Genomic DNA, 11,425 nt, shown 5'->3' with positions numbered 1-11,425 from the left:
TTTTTATGAATATTCATTTAGCTTCTATTTAGTACCAATAGCACTAATCATGTTATTCAAGTGATTTACACATAAACACTTTATACCAAGTTTGGCCCCGCCCTAGGGTCAGAACCCCCACTCCAGAGATCATGAAATTTACAATTTTGGTATAGGCCTTCCTGCTCAACATCACTATGCATTTAGTTTTTCTTACACATGTGTGGTTCTAGAGAAGAATTTTTTTTTGAAAATTTGTCAATTTTTGCACTATCCCTCAGGCCCCAGGAGTGCAGATCTGAAATTTACATTTATGTACCCCTTGTCCCAAAGATCCTTCACACCAAATTTGAAAAGAATTGGAATGGTAGTTATCAAGAAGTTAAAATGTTCAACTGTTAACGCACAACGAACACCGATCAATTGCATGCAACAGGTCACCTAAGTGCCTCAGGTGACCTAAAAACAGAATGATTGCCACATCATTTGCTTTCAATGAGAACAGTGTGGAATCAACTAAGCCATTTTGCTAATGTGCAAGAAGACCCATAAAGAGACCTTTGCTTACACCCAACCACAAAGCAGCGTGTACCATGGAACCAAGCTCGCTAATGTTGGCTTTTTGGAGGAAACTCTATTGGTCGAACTAGCTTTTTGCTACATATCACAGATGGACGAATGCGTGTATGGAAGCAACCTAGAATCAATATTTCTGTACAGTGTGGGTGGTGTAATGGTACAAAACAGATCCTTTGTCAATAAGATTCTATATGCATTCATATGCTATGTTTCCTTATTTTATTAATATCTTTGATAAAAATATAAAGAAAAATGATTGTTAGGAAGATCATAAAATTTTCACTATTTAATATAAATCATATAAATTTTTTATATAAAACCTTAATCAAATTAATGAAGTTTCTTTCAAAACCAAAGTATTAAATTGAGAACTTTGCAAACAAAACAAGAGGCCCATGGGCCACATCGCTCACCTGAGTCACCTTGGTCCATATCAGAAGATTTTCCATATCTATTTGCATGTAAAACCGTAGTCCCTATTATGGCCCCAAACCTACCCCTGGAGGCCATGGTTTTTGCAAACTTGAATCTACACTATGTCAGAAAGCTTTCATGTAAATATGAACTTCTTTGGCCCAATGGTTCTTGAGAAGAAGATTTTTAAAGATTTTCCCTATATATTTGTATGTAAAACTTTGATCCCCTATTGTGGCCCCATCCTACCCCAGGGGGGCATGATTTCAACAAACCTGAATCTGAACTATATCAGAAAGCTTTCATATAAATCTCAGCTTTCTGGCTTAGTGGTTCTGGGAAGAAGATTTTTAAAGATTTTCCCTATATATTTGTATGTAAAACTTTGATCCCCTATTGTGGCCCCATCCGACCCCCGGGGGCCATGATCTTAGCAATTTATAATCTGCACTATATCAGGAAGCTTTCATATAAATCTCAGCTTTTCTGGCTCAGTGGTTCTTGAGAAGAAGATTTTAAAAGATTTTTCCCATAAATTTGTATGTAAAACTTTGATGCCCCCTTGAGGCCCCATTCAATCCCCGGGGTCCATGATTTTAACGAACTTGAATCTGCACTATATAAAAAAAACCCCAAAAAACGAAGAAAAAAACAAAAAAAACTTTGACCCCCTATTGTGGCCCCATCCGACCTCCGGGGGCCATGATTTTAACAATTTAGAATTTGCATTATATAAGGAAGCTTTCATATAAATCTCAGCTTTTCTGGCTCTGTGGTTCTTGAGAAGAAGATTTTCCCTATATATTTGTATGTAAAACTTTGATCCCCTATTGTGGCCCCATCCGACCCCCGGGGGCCATGATTTTAACAATTTAGAATCTGCATTATATAAGGAAGCTTTCATATAAATCTCAGCTTTTCTGGCTCAGTGGTTCTTGAGAAGAAGATTTTTAAAGATTTTCCCTATATATTTGTATGTAAAATTTTGATCCCCTATTGTGGCCCCATCCGACCCCCGGGGGCCATGATTTTAACAATTTAGAATCTGCACTACCTAATAAAGCTTATCTATAAATTTCATCTTTTCTGGCCCAGTGGTTCTTGAGAAAAAGATTTTTTAATGACCCTACCCTATTTTTACCTTTTCTTGATTATCTCCCCTTGGAAGGTGGCCTGGCCCTTTATTTTAACAATTTAGAATTCCCTTTACCTAAGGATGTTTTGTGCCAACTTTGGTTGAAATTGGCCCAGTGGTTGTTGAGAAGAAGTTGAAAATGTGAAAAGTTTACAGACGGACGGACAGACGGACGGACGGACGCCGGAATACGGGTGATCAGAAAAGCTCACTTGAGCTTTCAGCTCAGGTGAGCTAAAAACTATGATAATGAATCAAACACTTTCTAAAAGTCTATTAACACAAACAAACCATGTATATTTTTGGACTATGTATACAACATTAAGTCATATATATATATATATAGTATTTCCAATATATATCTACCTTTTCATAAAGACCAGTGTCTGAAATAATGATACTAAAATAAAACTATTCTATAGACATCCAGATATAAGTTCCTTGGTTAGCAAGGATGATGTAACATATAATCTAAGTAAAAGTTTAACCATTAATCTTATCTTTATCATGCATAGTATTGCATTTGTTTATTCTTGTAAACAAAATAAAAAACATGAAAATGACAAATATTTGTGATTACTGTGAATTTGAGGATATTCATGGTCAGTTGAATTCAAAGGTTTTCAACAATTCTGTAAACACACATGAAATTGTCTATCTCAGCATCTCTGTTCAATGTATCCAAAGCGGCAAAGTAGTCTCCCTTTACTAGATTTTCAACATTTAGGACCTAGTTGCTGTTACACATAACACTCACATGCTGCCTTTATAAAATATAGTTAAACAATAAAAAAAACAAAACAACCGTGGTACCAACATCAGTCGAACACGACCCCCGTGGCAGCTTTTCTCTTTTTACTGGTTGGATTCACTACACTCATGCCAACTTTCTTTGGTTTGTTTTTCCCATGAGCCTCTCGTTTAGAACCTAAATCCATGACTGCATTCCCTGCACCAGTGTTGCCAGCCTGGGCCTTCAAATTATCCATTGTTCTGTTTGCTGTTGCAAGTTCCTCTTCAATTTTCGTAGAGTACAATGCTAATTTGAACAAAATATCCTGAAATTCAGTTTTCTTTTCAGCTGCCTTACTTTCATAAAGATCAAAGGTCAGTGCAACTGCTCCCTTGCCAATCGTCAGGGTTATCTTATTTCCTATCATGGCAACAGAGAGATCTCCATCTGTAAAGCCCTTCCTGCAGAATGAACAGAAACATCACATAGAGTCAGTATAAGATTAAATTTGAGATGGCACCAAAATGCATTTGACTGTTTGTCGAGAATTTATATGTCTTTAGTGGATGTCAATACTACCTAGTCAGTGTCACATGTATAAAAAGTTCAATCTCCTAAAAGAATGTGTAAAGCATTCATACACAAGTTAGTACCTGTATTATAAATTTGAATGAAAACAACTTTTGAGGACACATTGGATCACTTGAAGACCCAAATCAATAGAAACCAGGCTGTGGGTCATAAAAAGAGAAGGGTATATATCCTAAACTTCCATCCATGATGTATAAACAAATTTATCAAGAACAGTCAAAACATCACAGCTAAGATATGTGTAATGTTTTATAGTTCAGATTGTAGACATCCTATGAACCTAGTGAAATTGTTTAATGATTTGTCTTTCATGTTTGCAATGTTGCAGGAGTACATGAATTATATACCAGGCGATTTCGGACATATTCATTATAAGAACAAAATATGTTTTACAAGTTTGAATCAGTGTTCTTTGAATCAGGGTTCTTTAAATGTCATCATAACAATGAATGTCAAGAGTTCTGAAAAGGTTGAAAATATAATTTCTGTCAAACTGGCATACAATTCGGATCTAAAAAAGAATTATTCACAAATTTCAAAATCACTGTAGGATTTTTCAACCTTTAGAGATCCAAGCATCTCAAAGAGGTTAGTTTACTTTTTTGTGGCATCTGTTTTCCATGCCTCTTTGATAATAAATAACAATCTTTTATCGGTAACCTTTATACTACCAAGTATATGAAACATATTCTAAATGGAGGGTCCACGACACAACACTGGATAACTCTAATTACAGTCAATCTGAATAAATAGTACATGTAGCCTTAGTAGACTATAGAACAAAATTCTTGTAACTTACACTTGCATATTTTTTTTGAAGAGATCTCTTTTAAATAATGATAATATTAACTTTCCAAGAAATATATAATTCAGTAAATTGTGATTATCATGGAATATGAGGAATTTTCATCACAAGAAAAACTTGGTTGTGATATTCTGACTAGGTCAGTCAAACTGAAGCTCGTCGATATCACCTGCATCTAAGATTTGAACCCACACTCCCAGTGATCCAATCCCTTTTAACAGGTTGGAAACACTTCCCCTAGAGTGAGAACTCCATAAAACGTGATTATTCTTCTATAATTTATATAGTGAGGAAATAAACATTACCATAAACAGGTGTTTAGTTGTGTTGATTGAAAATAATGACCTCCCATGCAATGCTGAATAGGTGCAACACACACTCAACGTTATGCAAATTGCCCCTATAAAATTGAAATTTCATCAACATTGCTGAGTACGAGAAGGAGGAGGAAATCCAAAGCAAATCGGGAGTACTTTTTTTTGTTTGCTTTATATCTTTGTGGTAGTATTGGACTTCTTGATACTTTCTCACATGAAACACAAATAGATGTACTCCTCGGGTGTTTTTCTCTGTTGCACAGTATATATTTACTCTCGCTAAAGATGGATAAGGTTCCACGTTTTAGTGAGATTTTGCTATAGGGGAAGTTTTCCCAACCTGTTTAATCAAATAATAAACATATCCTGTATATGGGTGGCTTTTATGTTATATTATGATGGACCAATTCCTACTATATACATAGATTACAGAATCCATAAATTTTTGGGATATATCTATCACCAGTGTGAGATCGACTTTACCCATGTGAGATTTTTCTGTCTCACACTGCTGTAACGTCATTTGATTGTGATGTCATGTATTTTCTATGATTTCCGTTACACAGTGAAGATTTACCTTACACGGTGAAGTAAAAATATTTTGCATTGTTATATTTAAATTTTAATGTAGTATAGCTTTCTGGTAGACAACCTTGAGTTTTTTAGTTTACACTTCCAGTGTAAACCATTTTTGGGTATGCTCTTTCTGCCTATCTAATTAGTTTTTGCATTGTTCAAATGAAGATTTTGATAATTTGGAATTTTCTCAAAGCTCCTAAATGTATGCACTAAACTGTAGGTAAAATGTGAGAAAAATAATCCTTCATTATTTACTTGTGTACTGTGGGATAGGGAAATTCCACCTCTGGAACAATTAAGATTCGCTGTCTAGGACTGCGAATTTTGTCCCCTCAGTGGAATTTCCCCATCCCACACTCGTATTAATGAAGGATTCTATTCTATTTCTCACACTGCTGCGACATCATTTGATTTTGATGTCATATTTTCTATGAGTTACATTACATTGTGAAGTAAAATTGTTTTCTTTAAATTTCAATTTGATGTCGCTTTCTGATGGACAACTTTGGATTTTTTAGGTTACACAAGGCAGTATAAACCATTTTCGGGTATGCTCTCTCTGGACTGTCTAATTAGTTTTTGCATTGAAGTTCAAATGAGGATTTTTATAATTTTGACTTTTCTCAAAGCTCTTGAATTTATGCACTAAACAGTGGGTAAAATGTGAGAAAAATAATCCTTCATTATTTACTCTTGTAGGGATAGGGCAAAGCCTCGTCCTAGACTGCAAATCTTGTTCCCTTGGTGGAATTTCCCTATCCCACACTCGTACTAATGAAGGATTCTATTAATATTGAAAGGGGTGGAACCACAGGTGCTTGTTTCATAAACTTGGCAAGCTATACTATATATTATATAATAGTATAGCTTGCCCATCTTCGCTAGCCAAGGGTGACGATCCACGGTGTTTCTCTATTCATAAACAACGTGGATCGTCACCCTTGGCTAGCGAAGATGAGCTTGTCAAGTTTTAATTTCTGTGGAAATGAGGGGGTTATTTATATTCGGTCTTTCCTATCGATAGGAAAGACTGAATATAAATAACCCCCACGTTTCCACAGAAATTAGCCAAGTTTATGAAACAAGCGCCCACAGGGTTTTGACACAATATGAGCAAATTGGTATATAGTATAATAGTGACCCTAGTAATTAGTAACCCTACCCCTCACTATTATACTATATATACCAATTTGCTCATATTGTGTCAAAACCCGGTGCAAGCGCCTGTGGCCAGTGTGGGTGGAACTGGAAGGAGGGAGTGCAACAAATTATCAGTAGATATTTCATGGAATTTGAGAGGCATTTCATTCCTCCTTACCTAATTTTTAACAGGAACGCCTCTTTTGTTGACGTCTCTGACAACTCTCGATGTGATTCCAACTCATCTTCGTCCAACTCAAGCCGCCAGACATCAATGCCGTCCGTTACATTCAGAGACCAATTTGTAGCCATTTTTGTGAAACAAAGGTATCGTTGGCGTCCATTTTCTATCACTCTGTGTAGGCTTGACACTTTTGCCCCTAAAATACTCTCTTTGTATGCTGACATAGTTTAAACTCTTGCTATTGTTCAAAAAATAAGTTTTTTCGCTGTTTGTTGTTTGACGAGGGCAGCCATATTTAGAAATAAAATTTTAATTTCTCAAAACGAAAAAACCATGTCAAAAAAAAAGTTTTATTTCGGATATATCTTAAAGCATACCATTTTTTCCAATATGCTGTAGAATAAATTACTTTTATTTATATGAACCATAAACTGAAATTTAAAAATATACCTTTCTATTTGTTTTGCAATTTTACGTTCCGTATTTTCAATTAGTAACCACTGTAAACAACCATGGCGGACGAATCAAAGGAAAATGCTGGTAAATAATACACTTATTTTCATATATCTGGTTAACCAATATGACTTGTTCGTTCATAGGATAAACCCTATCTATTTAGGGTTATTTCATACATAAGAAAAGACGAGCATTTGTCAAAAATGTAGTACAATGAGTATCTCCATCTATTTAGGATCCATACATGTAAGAAAACTTTTGAAAAGACAAGCATTCGTTAGTTTCTTTGATATCTCATCCAAGGGCGATATGATAAGATGTAGTTGGTATATGATTAATATTAAGATGATTAAGTTAACTTGTTAAACATTGTTATAATCTTGAAGGATAAATTATGATAACACTGTCTGATTTAAGATCCCAAATTTTTTTTCCAGATTCGCTCATTGCTGATATTCACAAAAGAATAACAGAAGCCTTTGAAATTTTCGATAATGAAAACAATAAAACAGTGGATGTAAGGTTGGTATCGGTAAATTCCAAGAAAGTGCATGTCACTTAGTTAGCAACCTGCTAATTTCAAACTACATGTATATACATTATCATTGTTGTATATACATTATCATCGTTGTATATACATTATCATTGTGGCATCAAAATTCTAATTTTAGATCATGTCATTTGAATATTTTTAAACTTCAACGTGAATCATATTAATAATTTGCTGTTAAGTTTTGATCAAATATCTTCCTCAGATTTCTAAATTTGAAAATTGAAGAAAATTGGACCAGAAATGTATATATATATATATATATATATATATATATATATATATATATATATAAAGTAGAAAGATTTTTTCAAAAAAGTGATCCGTTGATCATATGCCAGAAGTGGTGATTCAACGTACCAATACAGATACAGAAGTGATTTACATACGAAATATTTGTGTACTAGTAGAAAATCATTTGTTCCACAGCTGTACATTCTTCTCTCTAATGTTTGATTCTTTGATCCATTATAATTCAGACACTCTATGCTTCGTGATTTGGATAAGTGTACAAGTATCAAAGTAAATTCAATTAAAGTATACATGTAATACATAGGGAAAAACACTGATTAGTTTTATTCTTAATGACAGGGAGGTTGGAACAATTATACGGTCCCTAGGATGCTGTCCCACTGAAGCAGAACTGACAGATATGCTTGTTGAGGTATTTTAGTTTTTTACCCAATGTCATGAATTTAATTTCGTGGAAATTAAAGGTATAATCACTTTATACTGAAAATATTCAGAATTATTTTTTTTTTTAAATTATCGTGATTGTTATCATTTCATCTTTAATCTACTGTACCTTATTCTATCAATTTTGCTTTCAAGATAGAAGAGGAGGATGAAGCAGGCTATGTTAGATTTGAAAAATTTCTTGCAATGATGACGAAGGTTTTAATGGAAAGGAGGTTAGATTAATTTTCAGTATTTTAGTCTTTTTGTGTGTATAAGCTTGGTGTCACTTGTCTAGTGTATTACAGAATTGTGTTTTTATACAAGTGTAAAATCTTATATTTATCACATGTTTATTCCTTTATCCATGCAGTGGGTATCACCTATTACATAAATTTGAATTATTACACTATGTATTCCTACACCGTTTGTGCCATCATTAACAAATATCAATTTAATGTAGTTTAATTGTTTACAAAATGTCTGAAAGCAAAATTCCCAACAATACAGTAACATGAATAAATAAGGAGGGGGGGGGGGGTTAACATGTGATAAAAATAATCTCCCATGGTTTGATATGATTTACTGCCAAGGCTCGGGGATAGAAAACACACAACTCGTTGAATATAAATCATATCAAACCACAAACCATGGGAGATTCTATAATAATATCTTATGCAGGTGAACTAACTGAAGTTTTTCCTCCATTTCAGATACAAACCTTCACCAGAAGATGTTTTACTGAAAGCATTTCTTGTATTAGACCAAGATGGAAAGGGTTATCTCACACAAGATGAACTAGCCAAATACATGACAGAAGATGGTAAAACAGTTACTACAATATTCCACATTTTTAACCTTCATAAATGTTCTTTGTTTTAACCAAAAATGAAAATGATGTTGGGTACTTCATAGGTGAACCATTCCAGCAGGAGGAATTAGAAGAAATGCTCTCAGCTGCTGTAGATCCTGAGAAAGGATCAATACTGTATAAAGAATATGTGTCTAGACTGGCTGTAGAGGAAGTGTGATGGGGAAGAATGTAGTAAAAAGGCATTGAATAAACATGACAGCTCTATAACATTCACACAATTGACTGTCAAGTGGAAGAAAAAATTAACATGAATTACTTTATGTCTGCAAGTTGGGTGAAAATGTTGAAGATTGTTAACCTTTGTACATGTATAGCAGGATACGAGAAAGAATAAATGTTTAAAACAATTAGAGAAAAATGTCCCTTATAGCTTGCTGAGACAAAAGTCACGCTAGAACTACATGTATTTTGATACCCCTGGCATCATCACTTGGGTTTGTGGATGGTAAAAAATTATTTTTAAATGTTCCATTTCCATAAAACTAACGTAAACCTAATCTCAGCAAGAATCATCAAGGCTGGATATTTGGACAGACGCCTCTTGCAAATTCAAACTGTGGATATATGATGTGTCTATATATTGATGCACACAACCATTTATGATTTTGATGCTTTTAAAATATTTGACCTATATTCAAGTTAACACTATGTGAAAGTTCCAAGTTAATGGCAAGCTAACTGTCACCTTTGTGCAACTGCATGGGTCCAGGTTGTACCTTTTATGCAGCAGGCAAGTTTTTAAATTATTTTCCCCAGAGAGTTCAGCAGCAGTTTTGCTGTTCATTTTCTCCCCCATTATTTTCAGATGAAATTATTTTCTCCAAGAGAAATAAATAGTTATCTGCCCTTGAATAGTACTATATGTTTGATACAAGTTATTTACTATTGTAGCAGACAGTATAGAGGGAACTTATACTGCCTCTCTAGTGACCTAGCTTCTCTAGTGATGTGGTAGAGTCTCTCTTGATCGCCAAATGGTGACAGCGGAGTGACTCTGGTGTTTGGTGGGCCTTCTTCGGGTAGAGTCTCTTAGGAGCTCTGGGTATGGACGTGGTTTCGTCCAGGGATGACAGTGGTTGTCATTGGTAACGGTGGATGCCGTTGGTGAAGAGATGCCATGCATTCAGAGAGAACTTGTGTTAAGCTTCGGGACGAAGCTTCCCTGATCGGGGGGAAGTGTAGCGGAGAGTATCGAGGGAACTTATATTGCCTAGCTAGTGAGCTGGCTTTTCTAGTGATGTGGTAGAGTCTCTCTCTTGATGACGGAAGTTAAGCCAAGTTAGATTTGTTTTAAGTTAAATTTTGCAGCCTTTCACCGGCAATGGTGACGGCTCCACATGAGTGCAAGATTCCCAAGAGGGACGTTAAACAATATACAATCAATCAATCCTTGTGCATGGTTCTTAAGAATATTTTCCTTATACATATACAGTAAAAGCACGCTTATAATAAATTCACTCTTATTGCAAAGTTACATTTATTCCCCTATGAGAAGAAAATAACAAAACTTTTATTGGATATAATGAAGTTTAGTTATAACGAATTATTTTTCACTGGCCCTGTAGGTTCACTATAACTGTGTTTTACTATATAATAAAGTTTGATCATTACGAATTGTTTTTCATTGGCCCTGTAGGTTTGCTATAACCATGTTTTAGCCTATGGCTTCGGGCTACAGATCCGTTCTTGGGTCAAACAAAACATCTGTTGTCCTCGAGCCCAGTCAGTAACTGTATACTGTCACAAAAAGTTATACTGCAAATTCAAAATAGCTCAAGAAATATTTTTAAAAATTTATGTCCTGTTGCCATAGCAAACACATCTTCGCTAGCCAAGGGTTTACGATTCGCTCCGCTTCTCTAAAACCCTTGACTGCATTAGCATGATTTTCGCGATAACAATTTCCTGCATATGATTGGATGCAGGCCAAGTCCCCTGAAAAGAGCGTGTTACATCAGAACATGTGCAAGACGAAGGAATGTGTAAACAATTAGTTATTGTCTTCAAAATGCTTCCATTTAATAAGATTTTCATATTCTCCATCCAACATGGTAGTGTGTAGACTGTGCAATGAGGCTTTGCCTACGAAAAAAGTTTATTGATTTTAAATGATTTACATATAAAACAGTATTTCTCACTGGTTACAGCTATTTTTATTTTAACAACACACAAAGTGTAGTTGAAAAACGCATTTTCATTGGTTTTACATGATGTAAGCCAAACAGTTTGTTTTCTCCATCTGCTAGAGGATGCCACTCAAAGCTACGAAAATCGTTTTAACGCAGCCAAGGGTTGTAGAAAGGCGGAGCGGATCGTAAACCATTGGCTAGCAAAAGATGTAGCAATCAAGAGGTACTGTGAGCAATGCTCACTAAGAATACCCCCCGCTTACCCCAATCTCCCAAAGGGTGTTG

At 35.0% G+C, this 11,425-nt stretch overlaps 2 protein-coding genes across 2 annotated transcripts; one reads left to right on the top strand and one right to left on the bottom strand.

Annotated features, from left to right (window-relative positions):
• Positions 1 to 831: 831 nt before the first annotated feature.
• On the bottom strand, positions 832 to 6,786 carry LOC125649477 (uncharacterized). The gene is made up of 2 exons (XM_048877048.2): positions 6,451 to 6,786; positions 832 to 3,301 (listed from the first exon to the last, which is right to left on the bottom strand). The coding sequence occupies exons 1-2, from the start codon at positions 6,678 to 6,680 to the stop codon at positions 2,926 to 2,928; spliced, it is 606 nt and encodes a 201-aa protein (XP_048733005.1). The 5' UTR covers positions 6,681 to 6,786; the 3' UTR covers positions 832 to 2,925.
• On the top strand, positions 6,465 to 9,369 carry LOC125649480 (dynein regulatory complex protein 8-like). The gene is made up of 7 exons (XM_048877050.2): positions 6,465 to 6,599; positions 6,951 to 6,996; positions 7,350 to 7,434; positions 8,054 to 8,126; positions 8,294 to 8,373; positions 8,851 to 8,960; positions 9,053 to 9,369. Exons 2-7 carry the CDS (start codon positions 6,969 to 6,971, stop codon positions 9,166 to 9,168), a joined length of 492 nt encoding a protein of 163 aa, XP_048733007.1. The 5' UTR covers positions 6,465 to 6,599; positions 6,951 to 6,968; the 3' UTR covers positions 9,169 to 9,369.
• The last annotated feature ends 2,056 nt before the right edge of the window (positions 9,370 to 11,425 follow it).

This window comes from Ostrea edulis, chromosome 5 (assembly GCF_947568905.1).
Source record: "Ostrea edulis chromosome 5, xbOstEdul1.1, whole genome shotgun sequence".
Lineage (NCBI taxonomy): Eukaryota > Metazoa > Mollusca > Bivalvia > Ostreida > Ostreidae > Ostrea > Ostrea edulis.
This window is presented reverse-complemented; position numbering and strand designations above follow the sequence as displayed.

Bases quoted from the DNA above. Each gene is read 5' to 3' on its own strand.
- LOC125649477 (XM_048877048.2), bottom strand. From the start codon at position 6,680: ATGTCAGCATACAAAGAGAGTATTTTAGGGGCAAAAGTGTCAAGCCTA. The intron at 3,302-6,450 runs GTAAGGAGGAAT...TTCATTCTGCAG, and splicing joins GCGTTCCTGTTAAAAATTAG to GAAGGGCTTTACAGATGGAG.
- LOC125649480 (XM_048877050.2), top strand. From the start codon at position 6,969: ATGGCGGACGAATCAAAGGAAAATGCTG. The intron at 8,374-8,850 runs GTTAGATTAATT...CCTCCATTTCAG, and splicing joins AAGGTTTTAATGGAAAGGAG to ATACAAACCTTCACCAGAAG. The intron at 8,961-9,052 runs GTAAAACAGTTA...GGTACTTCATAG, and splicing joins CAAATACATGACAGAAGATG to GTGAACCATTCCAGCAGGAG.